Consider the following 16,346-nt stretch of genomic DNA (forward strand, 5'->3'; position numbering starts at 1 on the left):
CGTCTGAGCTATGAATGTGGGTCAAGAGAGACTGGTAACAGAGACTACATCTGTATCCTATTAGGAAGTACCAGAGGATGTGTGTCAGGCTGCCTTGAAGAGGTGTTGAATCTTGGATTCTCTGTTGAAGCTATTGGCTGAGAGGTGATAGAAAGATGTTTGAGGTTTGTCATTCCTGTGGTATGTCCCCTGTCAATTTTGTGTGTGAGCGCATGCACATGGACATGTATGTACGTGTATGGAGGAGAGAGAGAACGTTTCTCCATATAAAAAAATTTGCATTTCTACAACCTCCAAGTAATTGGGTCCTTTTCATCCTTGGCGTCCATTGACTGTGCATCCAACCAATGTCTTGTCTCTGTGTGTGTGTGTGTGTGTGGTGTGTGTGTGTGTGTGTGTGTTGTGGTGTGTGTGTGTGTGTGTGTGTGTGTGTGTGTGTGTGTGTGTGTGTGTGGTGTGTGTGTGTGTGTGTGTGTGTGTGTGTGTGTGTTTGTTTCTGCAGGTGTGAGCGGGATGTCTCTGGATGAGGGGGCCCACGCCGGGTCTAGGGAGACGCCCATGTACGTGTATGAGTCGACGGTGCACTGTGCCAACGTGCTGCTGAGTTTGGAGGACCAGCGGCGGCTGAACATCCTGTGTGATGTGACGGTGGTGGTGGAGGGGACGGAGATCAGGGCCACAGGGCCGTCCTGGCAGCCAGCAGCAGATACTTCCTACAGGTGCTGCTGGGACACACACAACCCGAGCAGGAGCCACAATCAGCCTGTCTGACAAGGTGAGTAAGGACCAATGATGCACATGTATATGTATGTCTACGGTAACACCCTGAGAAAGCATTAATTACCTGACTTGACTTGACAGACTTTAGGCTCCCCTCGGCGTAGCCATTTTTATACTGTTATTGCTGCTTATATTATAACAGCCCTTCCATTACATTCAGAGACCTGTACTAGTGTGGTAAAATGGGCGTGTCAGTCAGAGGGGGAAGGAGAGAGAATCTAGACTTTTATTGAGTCCCAAAATTCACTCTCTTTTTGTGTTCATCTGTCTGTGAGAGAGAGAGAGAGAGAGAGAGAGAGAGAGAGAGAGAGAGAGAGAGAGAGAGAGAGAGAGAAGAGAGAGAGAGAGAGAGAGAGAGAGAGAGAGAGGAGAGAGAGAGAGAGAGAGAGAGAGAGAGAGAGAGAGAGAGAGAGAGAGAGAGAGGGAGGAAGGGAGGGGAGGGAGGGAGGGAGGGAGGGAGGGAGGGAGCAGGCAGGTTCTCCTACATGTCTAGAGGAAAACTACAAACAATGTATGCAGGACAGAATTAGGTCAATGTCCATTCATAATAAAAACTGAAAAAAGAGCAATTCAGTTTTGGAAACGTCTAAAATACAGTGACATCCAAGCCCTGCAATATTGAGAGCTGAGCAAAAAAAATTGTCCCGTCATCCAGCTGGTCCTGGGGCTGAGTTCACAAACCTGTTCTTCTAACACACTGAACACACTGAAGCCCAATCAATCAACCAAAATTACAACTCAGTCAAACAAACTAACTACTATTGGGAACACAAGCACAAAGCAAAATACAGTGCTATCTGGCCCTAAATGGACAGTACCATGGCAAACTATTTGACCTGGGTTTCTGTACAAAACATTAGAAAAGCCTTGACAAAGTACAGGCTTAGTTAGCACAGTCTTGCCATTGAGAAGGGTAGACACAGGAAAGCCTGTCTCCCTATAGAGGAAAGGTTGTGCAACCACTGCACCACAGCAGAACTGAGATATAGAGCTGCCTTTCCTGATAAAATGTAAAAAATATAAACAATTAGAGAGTGTAATTTCCACCCCGAATTTGAAACCTGTAATGCATCTGTGTGTAGGCTGTATAGATGAGTCAGGCGCAGGACAGCAGATATGAGTAATGTACGCAATTTTTACCTCACAATAATCACAATACACGTCAATAAATCCAAGGCCACAAATAGCAATAGGACCGCAATACAATAAACAATCACATCACAACAAACATGGGGGAACAGAGGGTTAAAATAATGAACAGTAATTGGGGGATTGAAACCAGGTGTGTAAGAGCAAGGACAAAACAAATGGAAAATGAAAAGTGGATCGGCGATGGCTAGAAGGCCAAGGAGAGGGACCGACTTCGGCGGAAGTCGTGACAGTACCCCCCCCCCCTTGACGTGCGGCTCCAGCAGTGTGCCGACACCGACCTCGGGACGACCCGGAGGACGAAGCGCAGGGCGATCCGGATGGAGACGGTGGAAACTCCCGCAGCAAACGAAGGGTCCAAGACGTCCTCCACCGGCACCCAGCATCTGTCCTCGGACCGTACCCCTCCCACTCCACGAGGTACTGAAGGCCCTCGCCCGACGCTCGAGTCCAGGATGGCTCGAACAGCATACGCGGGGCCCCCTCGAGTGTCCAGAGGGGGCGGAGGAACCTCCCGCACCTCAGACTCCTGGAGTGGACCAGCCACAACCGGCCTGAGGAGAGACACATGGAACGAGGGATTAATACGGTAATCTGGGGGAAGCTGTAACCTGTAGGCATACCTCGTTCAGTCTCCTCAGGACTTTGAATGGCCCACAAACCGCGGGCCCAGCTTCCGGCAGGGCAGGCGGAGGGGCAGGTTTCGGGTCGAGAGCCAGAACGCCGCTGCGGTGGCGGTCGGCGTTCGCCTTCTGCCGCCTCATGGCCCGTTGCAGGTGCACATGGCTGGGTCCGAGGTCTCCTCCAACCGCTTAAACCATTCGTCCACCGCAGGAGCCATGATCTGCTCTGATGCCAAGGTGCCAGAACCGGCTGATACGCACTGGAAGGGGGAGAGGTTAGTGGAGGAGTGGCGGAGTGAGTTTTGGGCCATCTATGCCCAGGGGATGAACGCCTCCCACTCCCCGGCCGGTCCAGGCCAAATATGACCGCAGAAACCTACCCACATCCTGGTTTACTCTCTCCACCTGCCTGTTACTCTCGGGGTGAAACCTGAGGTGAGGCTGACCGAGACCCCAGACGTTCCATGAACGCCCTCCGGACCCTGGACGTGACTGGGGAGCCCCGATCAAGAGACTATGTCCTCAGGCACCCGTAGTGCCGGAAGACGTGTGTGAACAGGGCTCCACAGTCTGTAGGGCCGTAGGGAGACCGGGCAAAGGGAGGAGACGGCAGGACTTAAGAAAACGATCCACAACGACCAGGATCGTGGGTGTTGCTCTGTGAGGGAGGAAGATCTGTCAGGAAGTCCACCGACAGGTGCGACCATGGCTGTTGTGGAACGGGTAGGGGTTTGTAACTTCCTCTGGGCAGGTTTGGCCTGTGGAGGCCTTGGCACTGGGCGCACACCGAGCAGGAGGAAACATAAACCCTTACGTCCTTGGCCAAGGTGGACCACCTCTACTTCCCACTAAGACAGCGCACTGTCCGACCGATGCCAGGATGACCAGAGGAGGGTGACGTGTGGGCCTAATAGATCAACCGGTCGCGGACAGCAGACGGAACGTACAGATGCCCAGCTGGACACTGGAGAGGAGTGGGCTCTGTACGTAACGCCCGCTCGATGTCCGCGTCCAGCTCCCACACTACCGGTGCCACCAGGCAAGAGGCCGTGAGTATGGGAGTGTGATCCACGACTGTTATAACAGTCGACCAAGCACCCTACGCACCAGGGACACATGCTCAGCGCGTGTAGCGGAGTATATCAGAATGTCGTCGATATACACCACTACACCCTGCCCGTGCAGGTCCCGGAAAATCTCAACAACAAAGGCCTGGAAGACTGATGGAGCATTCATCAACACATACAGCATGACGAGGTACTCATAGTGCCCTGAGGTGGTACTAAATGCCACCTTCCACTCGCCCCCCTCCCGGATACGCACCAGGTTGTAAGCGCTCCGTGCATTGACTCGATCGTACTGGCGATGAGAGGCAGCGGGTGGCTGTGGCTGATAGCGGGTGGCTGATACCCCGATATTCAATACACGGGCGCAGACCTCCATTCTTCTTCACAAAAAGAAGCTTGAGGAGGCAGGTGAGGTGGAGGGCCGAATGTATCCCTGCCCCAGGGATTCGGAGACATATGTTTCCATAGCCGCCGTCTCCTCCTGTGACAGAGGATACACGTGACTCCTGGGAAGTGCTGCGTCTACCAGGAGATTTATCGCACAATCCCCCCCGTCGATGGGGTGGTAATTGAGTCGCCCTCTTCTTACAGGAGGCGAGAGCCAAATCGGCATATTCTGAGGGGATGTGCACGGTGGAGACCTGGTCTGGACTCTCTACCGTAGTCGCACCGATGGAAACACCTACACACCTCCCTGAGCACTTTCGTGACCACCCCTTGAGAGCCCTCTGTTGCCACGAAATAGTGGGGTCATGACAGGCCAACCAGGGTAGGCCCAGCACCACGGGAAACACACGAGAATCAAAACAGAAGAGACTGTTTCTCTCCTTGTGACCCTCCTGCGTAATCATGCCTAGTGGAGAGGTGGCCTCCCTAATCAGCTGTCACGTTCCTGACCGGTTTTCTGTTATTTTGTATGTGTTAGTCGGTCAGGGCGTGAGTTTGGGTGGGRAGTCTATGTTATGTGTTTCTATGTTGGTAAAGGGTGACCTGATATGGTTCTCAATTAGAGGCAGGTGGTTTTCATCTCCTCTGATTGAGAACCATATTAAGGTAGGTGGTTTCACATTGTTTGTCGTGGYTGGTTGTCTCCTGTGTCTGTGTTTGTCGCGCCACACGGGACTGTTTCGGTTTGTTTGTCAGTTCGTTCTTTTGTGTAGTCATTTTTCCTGTTCGTGAGTTCTTCGTTTTATGTAAGTTCGCATGTCCAGGTCTATCTACTCCGTTTTGTTATTTTGTTAGTTATTCAAGTTAGTTCGTTTTTTGTCTTGTTAAATAAATTCATTATGTCCTATTCCAACGCTGCATTTTGGTCGAATCCTTGCTCCTCCTCTTCGGATGAAGAGGAGGAGGAAATCCGTTACATCAGCCCTGACCCTAATGGTCGACTATCTAGGGCGTGCACAGGGAAGGGCATATCCACAGGAACAATGAGGATCCCTAAACTATGGGCAAATGAACGGTCAATAAAATTCCCAGCTGCGCCTGAATCTACAAGCGCCTTATGCTGGGAATGCGGGGGAAACTCAGGAAATTTAATAAACACATACATGTGAGCAACAGGGGGCTCTGGGTGAGCCTGGTGCCGACTCACCTGGGGTGACACGATAGTGCCCTGCCTGCTGCCTCGACTCCCCGGTGGTGAGGAACCCCCCCACCACCGGCCAGCAGTGTGCCCTCTGCGGCCACATGGCTAGAAGGCCGGTGACGTCGACCGCCGAACGCCGCCCGAACAAGGAGAGGGACCGTGGAAAACCCTAATTCAAGGTTTCAGACTTCTGATGAGAATAGGCTACCTGTCCTGTTGGGGGAGGAATCAGAGAGCTGTGGGTTGGCAGTGCACTAGATTGCTGTCTGCCATAAGATGAYTGACAGTGTCTGACAGACCAACCAACCTGCATGTTCTCTATGCCATTATTATTGTCCATTGTATGGTTATTTTTACTCTTGATTATTATTGTTAATGATTGCCCCGTTGAAAATCTTTATTATTATTATTATTTTAATTATGTTAATACTGTCAATTAATAACTTACATGAAATTTCCAAAGTACTCTTTTGCTATATGTACAGTGTTATGTCATGTCAATAAAGCAATTTGAATTGAAAGCAATTTGAATTGAATTGAAATTGAGAGTGAGAGAGAAAAAGAGAGAGAGGGAGAGAGAGGGAGAAAGAGGGGGTAAGAGGGAGGGAGGCGGCCGGGTAGCTTGCTCAGTTGTCACACTTTAGCACTCCTTTGCTTGTGTACGTAGTGTTGGCAGGATTCCTGAAAACCCTGTGGGAATTTTTAGAATCGGTGATACATTATATTTCTGCCTCTGTAACTAATCGTGGGCAGAACAGCCCCGGCCCACATTCCACTGCCTCCATTAGCATGTAATGTCCTAGATCTGTCAATTTGATTAATACTGTATGTCTCTTTGACTCTACCTCATACAGTAATCACTATCAACGACTTTACACTTCAAAATCCATCCTCTAATGACTAGAAAGCATTGCTTATTTTCTCTCTTCTCTTTCTCTACAGACATCCCCTCTCTCCTTCTACCGGTCTCTTTGTAGTGTGGATTTTCTCTTTCTCACTCTGTCTATCCATCCTTTCACTTGCCTCCTTTTTGCTTTGTAGTATCTCTCTCAATCTCTTCCTCTCTCTCTCTCACTCTCTCCGTTTTCTCTCTCATTCTGTTTTCCCTTTCTCTCCCTGTCCTCATTAGAAGGGCTGGTACAGTAGTAACATTAAAAAAGGCTTGTCTGGTTTCTGTGTGTTCATAAAGACATGCTTCTCTGTTGTGTTCATAAAGACATGCTTCTGTGTGTTCATAAGAACATGCTTCTCTGAGTGTCATAAAGACATGCTTCTGTGTGTTCATAAAGACATGCTTCTCTGTGTTTCATAAAGCCATGCTTCTGTGTGTTCATAAAGACATGCTTCTGTGTATTCATAAAGACATGCTTCTGTGTGTTCATAAAGACATGCTTCTCTGTGTGTTCATAAAGACATGCTTCTGTGTGTTCATAAAGACATGCTTCTCTGAGTGTTCATAAAGACATGCTTCTGTGTGTTCATAAAGACATGCTTCTGTGTGTTCATAAAGACATGCTTCTGTGTGTTCATAAAGACATGCTTCTCTGTGTGTTCATAAAGACATGCTTCTGTGTGTTCATAAAGACATGCTTCTCTGTGTGTTCATAAAGACATGCTCTCTGTGTGTTTCATAAGACATGCGTCTGTGTGTTCATAAAGACATGCTTCTGTGTATTCATAAAGACATGCTTCTGTGTGTTCATAAAGACATGCTTCTGTGTATTCATAAAGACATGCTTCTGTGTGTTCATAAGACATGCTTCTGTGTATTCATAAAGACATGCTTCTGTGTGTTCATAAAGACATGCTTCTGTGTATTCATAAAGACATGCTTCTGTGTGTTCATAAAGACATGCTTCTGTGTGTTCATAAAGACATGCTTCTGCAGGCACATGAGGCAGCTGCTGACGCTAGCTGAAAATAGACCCTCAGAACACTCAGCACTCTAACGGCACTCTACCGCCCCCCCAGCCCCTGACACACACACACAGACACGCACACACTGCGCTCACACACACACACACACACACACGCACAAACACACACAGGCAAGCACGCACTGTGCACACACACACACAGACACAGACACGCACACACTGCGCTCACACACACACATACACACGCACAACACACCACAGGCAAGCACTCACTGTGCACACAGACACGCACACACTGCGCTCACACGCACACACACACAGGCAAGCCGCACTGCACACAAACACACACACACAGAAACGGGCACACAATCACACATACACCAGGCCTGCTGGCTATCAGCTACTAAAGAGAGAGAACAGGAGAGAGATGAAGGGGGAGGGATGGGGGGATGGGGGGCTAGAGAGGATGGGGAGAGGAGAGGATAGAGGGGGCTAGGAGGGTAAAAGGAGGGGGAGAGGATGGGGGAGTAGGTGAGCTGAAGGGGGAGATGACAACAAGTGAGAGACATATTTTAAGGATGGGTGACTTTCACCTTCAGAGAGGGATGATAGGCACTCATTGGGATGATGGTGGGAGGGGATGTGCTCCAGTTAGTTTGCTCTCTCCCCCCATCTCAATTTTTTGTCAAAATGTGTCAAAATAAAACATGAATGTGTAGTCTACACAATTCAGGGTTTGTTTAACTGTGTGTGTTAGCAGCAGATTTTTCCCAACTCTCACTCTCCACACAAAATCCCCAGGACGAGTAACAACACAACAGATAACACTGTGTTTCCTCCTCTCATCAGATCACAGCCAGGGGGTTTGCCCCGCTGCTACAGTTTGCCTACACAGCCAAACTGGTTCTGAGCAGAGAGAACATCCATGAGGTGATCCGCTGTGCTGACTTCCTGGGCGTTCACAACCTAGAAGACTCCTGCTTCCGCTTTCTACAGGCCCAGCTGCATAGCGACACGACTGATCACAACAATGGCCTTTGTCGCAAGGAGCTGCCGCCGTCGGCGCACACAGATGACCTCATCACGGAGGAGGACGGTGACGGTGGTGGTTCTGTGTCGTCCGAGACCCCCAGAGTGACGTCATCCTCTGCGATGAGGTGGCGACCCAATCACTCTACCCTCATGCCRCTCACCAGCAGCCTGACCTCTGACCTCCCACAATGCCCCAAATACAGGAAGTACCAGCAGGCCTGCGCCAAGCACAACGGAGAGAACAAGGACGATGATAGCGTCACCTCGGCCGCCTCGTCACTATGCCATGCCTCAGCCTCCCCAGGCCGCTCAGAGACCAGCAGCACCCACCAAGTGATACACCCCCTCTCCCCCTCCAGAATCAAAGAGGAGCCCCGCTCCGGGGGCGAGGGAGAGGAGAGCCCCCCAGGACTGTCAGAGGATAGCCAGAATGTCCTGGAGCTGGAGTGGGAGGGGAGGCCGGAGCCCTCAGCGCATCCCCCCAGCAGAGGTTCTCCATCTTGCCTGCACTCCTACCTCCAGAGGGGCCTCCTGGATCTCAACAACCGAGCCAGCACCCTACCTTCCACTCCTCTCACCCAGCAGCTACTGAACAACGAACTCTCATTAGCCCATAACAGGGATAGGGACAGGAACAGGGGGGCATTTCAAGGTGAGGGTGGAAGGGACCTCAGGGCGGTGTCTGCAGGGACAGTGCATTCGTCTGTGGATGGCGTGACCATGCAACCTATGCCCTCAGACGGACTCAGCAAACAGGAAGTAGAGTTGGATCGCCGTAGCAGCGTCATCTTCTCCTCCGGAGTGTGCGACCGCCTGGGAACACCGTCTCAATCCTACTGCGACCGGAAGTCTCTGGAAAAAGATCTTTTGGAGATCACATCAAAATCCCTGTGGACAGGTGTTAGTCAGTCCTTCCCCTGCCGCCAGCCTTACTCTCCCCTATCCTCCTCCACCTCCTCTAACACCCTCACCACGGCCCTCCAGGACCCCCTGCCGACCGTGGCCTGCCGAGCGCAACCCACCACCAGCTGTCCTCTGCCCATAAAGATTTACCCCCGCTCCCCTCCATGCGAGCCCCGCACACGCACCTCCAGCTCCTGCTCATCTTTCTCCTACCTGGAGGACGTGGGCAGCGGGGACTCGCCCTCCAACATGCCCCAGTTTGAGTTCTCCTCCTCCCCATGCTCTGTGTCGGGCTCTGGCCTGGCTCGCTGTCTGGTGGGGGAGCAGAGGGAGCACGGTGGGATGGTGGTGGGGGAAGCCATCTTCTCTCAGGGCCGCACCAAGATCAAGTGTGAACGGTCGTATGGGGCCAACTCCACTGATGAATCCGGGTCCTTCTCAGAGGGAGACAGTGAGTCTGGCCCTGCCAGAGAGCCAGGTCCCGAAGTCAGTATCATTTATCTATCTATACTACATATTGAAATTGTGATCTGTGCTATTCAAAATGCGTTTTGCCAACAACTAAAATTGCTCTGACAAAATGTTACTGTGTCAGAGAGATACCACACGGTTAGTGTTATGGCTGGGAAGATGAACTGTGTTGTAATAATTATGTTTTGATGGTTGTCAGAGTTACTTCTTAAAACCAAAAGGGATAAATATCTGAACAAATAGCTAGGACCAGTCCTCTTTATGAACTGCTAACAAAGCAGTGGTGAAGACTTAAGACAGAAAGAGAGAGAGCGACAGGAAATTGAATAGACTAGTTAACTGTACAGTATATGACAACTGTTGTTCTGGGGAAGAAGAGCCTAGAGAGCTTAGAACAGTAATAGTCTTAGTCATCTGTGAGATTTCTGTTTGACAAAATGTCTGGATGCTATTCACCTCTAAAGCTATAGTCATGGCCCATCCATACAAACCAATCTCCCCTATTCACCTCTAAAGCTATAGTCATGGCCCATCCATGCACACACCATCCGTCCATACAAACCAATCTCCCCTATTCACAGCCTAAAGCCTCTAAGGATAAGACCTTGATTTCAAACTCTTTGTTTACTTTAAGAGAACCGCAGGGATTACCATGGCAATGCTTAAGCGCCCACTCCATCTCTCATGTTGCTGTGTGGAGAGAAATTAGACGATTCTTCTTGTGCTACACTGTGGGCTGAAGTCTGTCGTTCAGCCGCTCTGAGAGACTCACACACAATCAGCAGCGTCTTCTATTAACTAATCTATATCAACTTTATTTCAGAACCAATGGTGAGTCAGTGAGAGACAGGCTGGTGGAACGGTGTGAGTGGGAAAGAGATTGATGTAATACAATGAATGACTGCTGAAAATACACAAACAGTGATAGACAGAATCATTGAGCTTTTTATCACAGCTGTTTTTAGATGAATGGAAAGCAATGGATATAATGCTCGGGTAGGTAGAGTTTCGTAGAGGTGTCAATTTTTTATTGAATTACATTTCGTTCATAATGAGGGTTAATGCTTTCCCGATTTTTCTCTCTCAAGTCGGAAAAGGAGCTGAAATGTGTGTGTGCGTGCYTGTGTGTTTGTGTTTGTGTGTCTCCATATGCTCATAGCAGTTCTCAGCGCTGACACTTGGTTCAGACAGAACGGACAGGTGTCCCTGTACCCTCCACCATCTGGCACCCTCACCCAGTTTAGACCCTCCTAACTGGGACAGTGTGCTAGGCGAGCCCCCTGCCTGAAGACAGGGCCAGAACCTGGCCCATATAATACGCACGCACGCACGCACGCACGCACGCACCACGCCCACTCACACCCCCCCCCCCCACACACACACACACACACACACACACACACACACACACACACACACACACACACACACACACACACACACACACACACCACCACACACACACACACACACACACACACACACCAGTTGACACAGATGAGGGCATCATGTCAGTGCTGGCCCACTCACAGAGCAGAGTAATGAACTGACTGGAGGGATGTAGAGTTAAAAAGAGAAACCAGAACAATAGAGAGAGAGAAGAAAGAGAGAGACACAGAGAGAGAGAGACTCAGAGACACAGAGACACAGAGAGACAGAGACTCAGAGACACAGAGAGACAGAGACACAGAGAGAGAGACACACAGAGAGACAGAGACACAGAGAGACAGAGACAGAGACACAGAGAGACAGAAAAGGCCCCCCAAGATCACAGCTGAAACGGAGCACTCCCTCAGTCCCCTGCCTCTACCCAACTCTCTGTGAGACACATGGCAGAACGTCACACAGCATATACTGACCCATTATTAAACACTGAATGATAGCACTTTCAAATGGGAACATCATGCAGACGATGGAGGAGTTCCTTATGACGTAAACTGAGAACTTTATTGTATCTCAAACATCAATTTGAGAACATCAGTTAATCTGTATTTTTTTTACAATAGTTTGTGTCAATTGTAAGTAAATTAATAATTTTGTCCTACAGTTATTGTCTATTACACTGTAAGCGATTGATTTCAAATAAGTGGAGTACCATGCACAGGCTATGACCATCTATTAGAGGTAGAATAACAGTGCCACCTAGTGGGCTGGGTGGGTACAACTGTGTGAGATGGATGCTATCTAGGGGAGTTGAGTAATGAGAGCAGAGGACAAATGTCCATTGCTTGCTGTATCATGGACAAGAAAGTTGTTTTGAATTGTATTGTACACCAGGTAGAAACTACTGTATATCTCTAATGCATTCCTCTGTGTTTGTTAAGGTCAAACTTCCCTTCCCGGTGGATCAGATCACCAATCTTCCGCGTAATGACTTCCAGATCATGATAAAGATGCACAAACTGACCTCAGAGCAGCTGGAGTTCATCCACGACCTCCGGCGGCGCAGTAAGAACCGCATCGCCGCCCAGCGCTGCCGCAAGAGAAAGCTGGACTGCATCCAGAACCTGGAGGTGGAGATACACAGACTGGTACATACACTGTTGTAATGGTCCTGTGTGGCTCAGTTGATAGCATGGCGCTTGCAATGCCAGGGTTGTGGGTTCCCCTCCTACGGGGGACTAGTATGAAAATGTATGCACTCTAGATAAGGCTGCTAAATGTCTAAAATGTCCATGTTAAGACTCAGGTCTACTTATTATACAATGAAAAGTTTAATCTCTACTGTTAGCATTTGTAGTACTGTCACTTTTAAAAATGGTTTAATTTGTGTTTCCTTATGCATGTGGTTGTCTGTGTGTTTGTGGTTATGTACTGTGTACATATGGATTCTCTAGGTGTGTATTCAATGTGTGTAAGTGTGTGTGGTATTCAATGTGTGTAACTGTGTGTGTATTCAATGTGTGTAAGCTGTGTGTGTATTCAATGTGTGTAAGCTGTGTGTGTATTCAATGTGTGTAAGCTGTGTGTGTATTCAATGTGTGTAAGCTATGTGTGTATTCAATGTGTGTAAGCTATGTGTGTATTCAGTGTATGCAAACTATGTGTGTATTCAATGTGTGTAAGGTGTGTGTGTATTCTCAGTGTACCCATAACAGTCATGTACTGTATGTGTGTCCTTGCAGGTGCATGACAAGGACAAGCTGCTGAGTGAGAGGAACCAGCTGAAGGTGTGTATGGGTGAGCTGTGGCAGAACCTCTCCTACCTGTCCCAGGCTGTGTCCCAGGAGGTGTGCAGGGAGGTACAGGGGAACCACGAGAAGACCAACGCTCTGCTCCCTACACACAGGTCCAGAMATCCTACTGCCACCACCAACAGCATCTCCATCACGGCCAGCATCGACCTCACCTCCAACCCAGGCTCCCCCACCTCAGAGGGCAGCCAGGTCAAGTCCCCCTGCCCCTCTGAAAGCCCCATGGAGAGAGCCGTTGGCGCTGGGCAGAGGCGGCAGGGCAGTGGGGAGATAGATGTGTCTGTCCTAGGGCAGGAGGACCCTGAGTCTTCCCTGGAGCCTGGAGCGTCTCCGGGTGTGTGTAGCCCCACTGTTTCGGTGGATTTCTCTCAGGAGATGACTGAGAAATGTACAACAGAAGAACAGCCCAGACAGGACTGTAACTAGCTAGCAACGGAAAATGAATAGCTAGTAACAGGGTGTGTTTTTATTGTTATTATGACACACATCTCTACCTTGATATGTATAAAGTTTGAAGTACATTTGTTCTCTGTGTTTTTTAAAGGATGACACTACAGTTGTCTTATCAGCAATACTTTTAAACAGGTATTTTGGAGTTATCAAACTCCATACAACATTGCTCTGGCAGCTTCCCCCCTCTCTCTCTCTCTATTTCTGTCTCTCCCTCCCTCCCTCTCTCCCATCATGGGAGTAAACTCAGGAATTCCTCTGAATGTTTAATAATGTTCAATAATGTCTCTGTAAAAAGCTATTTCATTTCAAATTGTACATCTGAAGAGTTCTTCTATACAGCTGTGAGTAGAATGAACTCTCATATGCAAAGTTTCCTTCAGTTCTAATTTCTCACTTTCTTTTTCCTGCATTGTTTATGTACATTCCTCTTTTGCCTTTAACACACAGTAGCATCTATGGTGAAAGAAAGGAATCAACACACAGTAGCATCTATGGTGAAAGAAAGGAATCAACACACAGTAGCATCTATGATGAAAGAAAGGAATCAACACACAGTAGCATCTATGGTGAAAGAAAGGAATCAACACACAGTAGCATCTATGGTGAAAGAAAGGAATCAACATACAGTAGCATCTATGGTGAAAGAAAGGAATCAACACACAGTAGCATCTATGATGAAAGAAAGGAATCAACATACAGTAGCATCTATGGTGAAAGAAAGAAAGGAATCAACATACAGTAGCATCTATGGTGAAAGAAAGAAAGGAATCAACACACAGTAGCTAAAGTGGGAAATAGACGAAAAACAAAAATGTATTGCACCGTTCACCACCTTCAAGAGGTAATCTATCTAATTTATACTAACAATGCATTTACACTAGCAAATGCATTGACATTGGCACTTAGAAATGAAAAATTCCCAAGCCAAGTACTTACTTAAATTATATTCAACAAGTATAAATGGTGTCAAAGACTATCATTCTTATCTAAACCATATTGCTCTTTTAGGGGMAGAAATGTATTGTCCCACATGTGGTGAAAATGTAATATTTTGTTCTGAGGTATTTTCCATTACATTTAGTGTGAATCAGATGTATTAAAGAATTGGGGTGGAAGTGGAAGTCACCACATATTCCTGGTTTGATAATCCTTAAATATAAGAGTGCAATTTATCCTCTAAACTTGTCCAGTATTCCTAATGGTGTATTATCAAGTGAAATGTTGAATACTAATTCAAAGAGATGCTTAGATAGTTGTTGGTCCATGGTCATGCCAAATTATTCCATTGTGGAAGATCGTTCTGTAGCATGTGTCATGGTTAGATTAGTGGTTTCTTTGTTGTTTTCTCTAGGAACTTTCCAATGTCATATTCTGGGAATTTCAATTGACATCCTTTAGTTTTCCTCACAGTATAAAGTACCAATGACAGAGCTCCACAGAATGTACTGTTACTCTGAGTACACTGAATATACCGATCACCCCATTTTGATATTTTTGAATTTGAAAAAGAAATAAAAACATGTTCAGTTATTTATTTTGACAATGTTTCTGTGGGGATGATTTGTTGGCACAAAATGTAGGCCTGTACATTTCCTAACATTGATTCTTGTGATTTTTAATGGTTGTTGTTTTTACTGACAATTTGGATGAAAGACAAGTCTTTTCTGTGTTTTATGATTCACAATGTCCTTATTTAGTACAAATTAAGCAAACGTTTAAAGAGGTAAAAGTGTTTACAAAAGTCTGTGTAACATGTTTGTGTTTTTTAAGGATTTTTCCATGACAAGAGACTTTGCATCATTGGATTGATAAGTTTGGGTTTTGAACTGTTTTTAAAATGGAACATACAATTGTAAGTGGATGATGTGTTCACACAAGATTTTAAACGTATGTTTGACAAATGCAGCTCCAAGTCTTGCCTTAGAGGTTTCAAAGGCCAAACTCACGTGAAAGGGAAGGGAAGGTGTCAATTTAAAACCATACTGTGGAAAKATAACATTCTGTCCATACCATGAAAGAAATGACTGATTTCAGTACAACCACAATGTTTACTTGTTGGGGGAAAACGTAGTCGCATTTTCTCTTAATGTGCATTAACAATGTTATTTTTCCACGGTGCAGGTTTGATTGAATCCCAGCCTGAGTGTATGCAGAGGTTATGCCTCATGAACTTTATGGACTCTTACACTTATCTACCTGCAATTCTGCATACCTCTCATTTTTGGTCAAGGACTGTACAGTTGGAATATGTTGTGTGTGGTTTTGTTTCTATGGTTATTATTGTATTTGTAGATTTTTGGTGAGATATTTTTTATGTGTAATTTGAGTAAACTGCAAGACGAAAGATATCAGCTGTTTCACTTTTCCCTTTTTAGCTTTTAATGTTCAAATTGCCTGAGTTCGTTATATTGTAAATATTATGTAACTGTTGTTTTTGTTAATTTGACATGCAAATGTTTTGGAAGAAAACTTTTTGTCAAGACGCAATTTCTGTTTATGGATTAAAACAAATAGCATGCGCCAATTCTTTGTATATTTTTTACTGTAAAATTATGATATATCTAAAAAATAACCCATCAAAGACGATGACAAAAAGTGATTTTCAGTTTTAGTAAATAAGCATTTAATGTCATGAATTAAGATTGTATATCAAACAACTACACACTCATAAGAATCTACACACTGGTCATAAGAACCACATTTGACTTGGCATGGGTTGGTGGCTGTTTTTGGCCCAATTTAATCTGGAGAACCAATCAATGATGGGCGCAGTGCTATTGATATCTCCTGTGTGTTGTTTCACTCGTAGGCAACTCCTGGGGTCTATTTTTGCTCTCGTCCCTCTTCACTTTTTCATGATAGAGGAAATGTCCAAGAATACACTCTGAAAGAGAGAGAACATGTGGGATTGAGAGAGGCTATAGATAACACATTGACACTAGTCATCATGACTTTCTATCTGCAAGATTTCAAGAATGTGTATGCAGTCTCTAAAAGGTATCCATTGCAGCTTTACTGGGCAAATCTAGACAAAATATTCACAACTTTAGCATTCTCTTTTTCCCTCGCTCTCCCTCTCTTTCACTGTTTCTCCTAGTTACAGTGGTGAAATCTTCCCCCCTGGTTCGTGCCGAGTGGAGGTGGAGTGATGAAAGATCTCTCTCTCTCTCTCTCTCTCTCTCTCTCTCTCTCTCTCTCTCTCTCTCTCT

General features: G+C 46.8%; 1 protein-coding gene and 1 pseudogene across 1 annotated transcript in view; one reads left to right on the forward strand and one right to left on the reverse strand.

Annotated features, from left to right (window-relative positions):
- Positions 1–507: 507 nt before the first annotated feature.
- On the forward strand, positions 508–15,661 carry LOC111969040 (transcription regulator protein BACH2-like; annotated as a pseudogene).
- A 209-nt stretch (positions 15,662–15,870) lies between these two features.
- Positions 15,871–16,346, reverse strand: part of LOC139028212 (gap junction alpha-10 protein-like) — a gene marked incomplete at its 5' end in the record, with an annotated part of 7,347 nt that continues 6,871 nt past the window's right edge. The window contains one exon of the mRNA XM_070445059.1: positions 15,871–16,021. Within this exon, the coding sequence (XP_070301160.1) occupies positions 15,983–16,021 (39 nt within the window). The remainder of the gene's footprint in view (positions 16,022–16,346) is intronic.

Source organism: Salvelinus sp. IW2-2015, linkage group LG9 (genome assembly GCF_002910315.2).
Source record: "Salvelinus sp. IW2-2015 linkage group LG9, ASM291031v2, whole genome shotgun sequence".
Lineage (NCBI taxonomy): Eukaryota > Metazoa > Chordata > Actinopteri > Salmoniformes > Salmonidae > Salvelinus > Salvelinus sp. IW2-2015.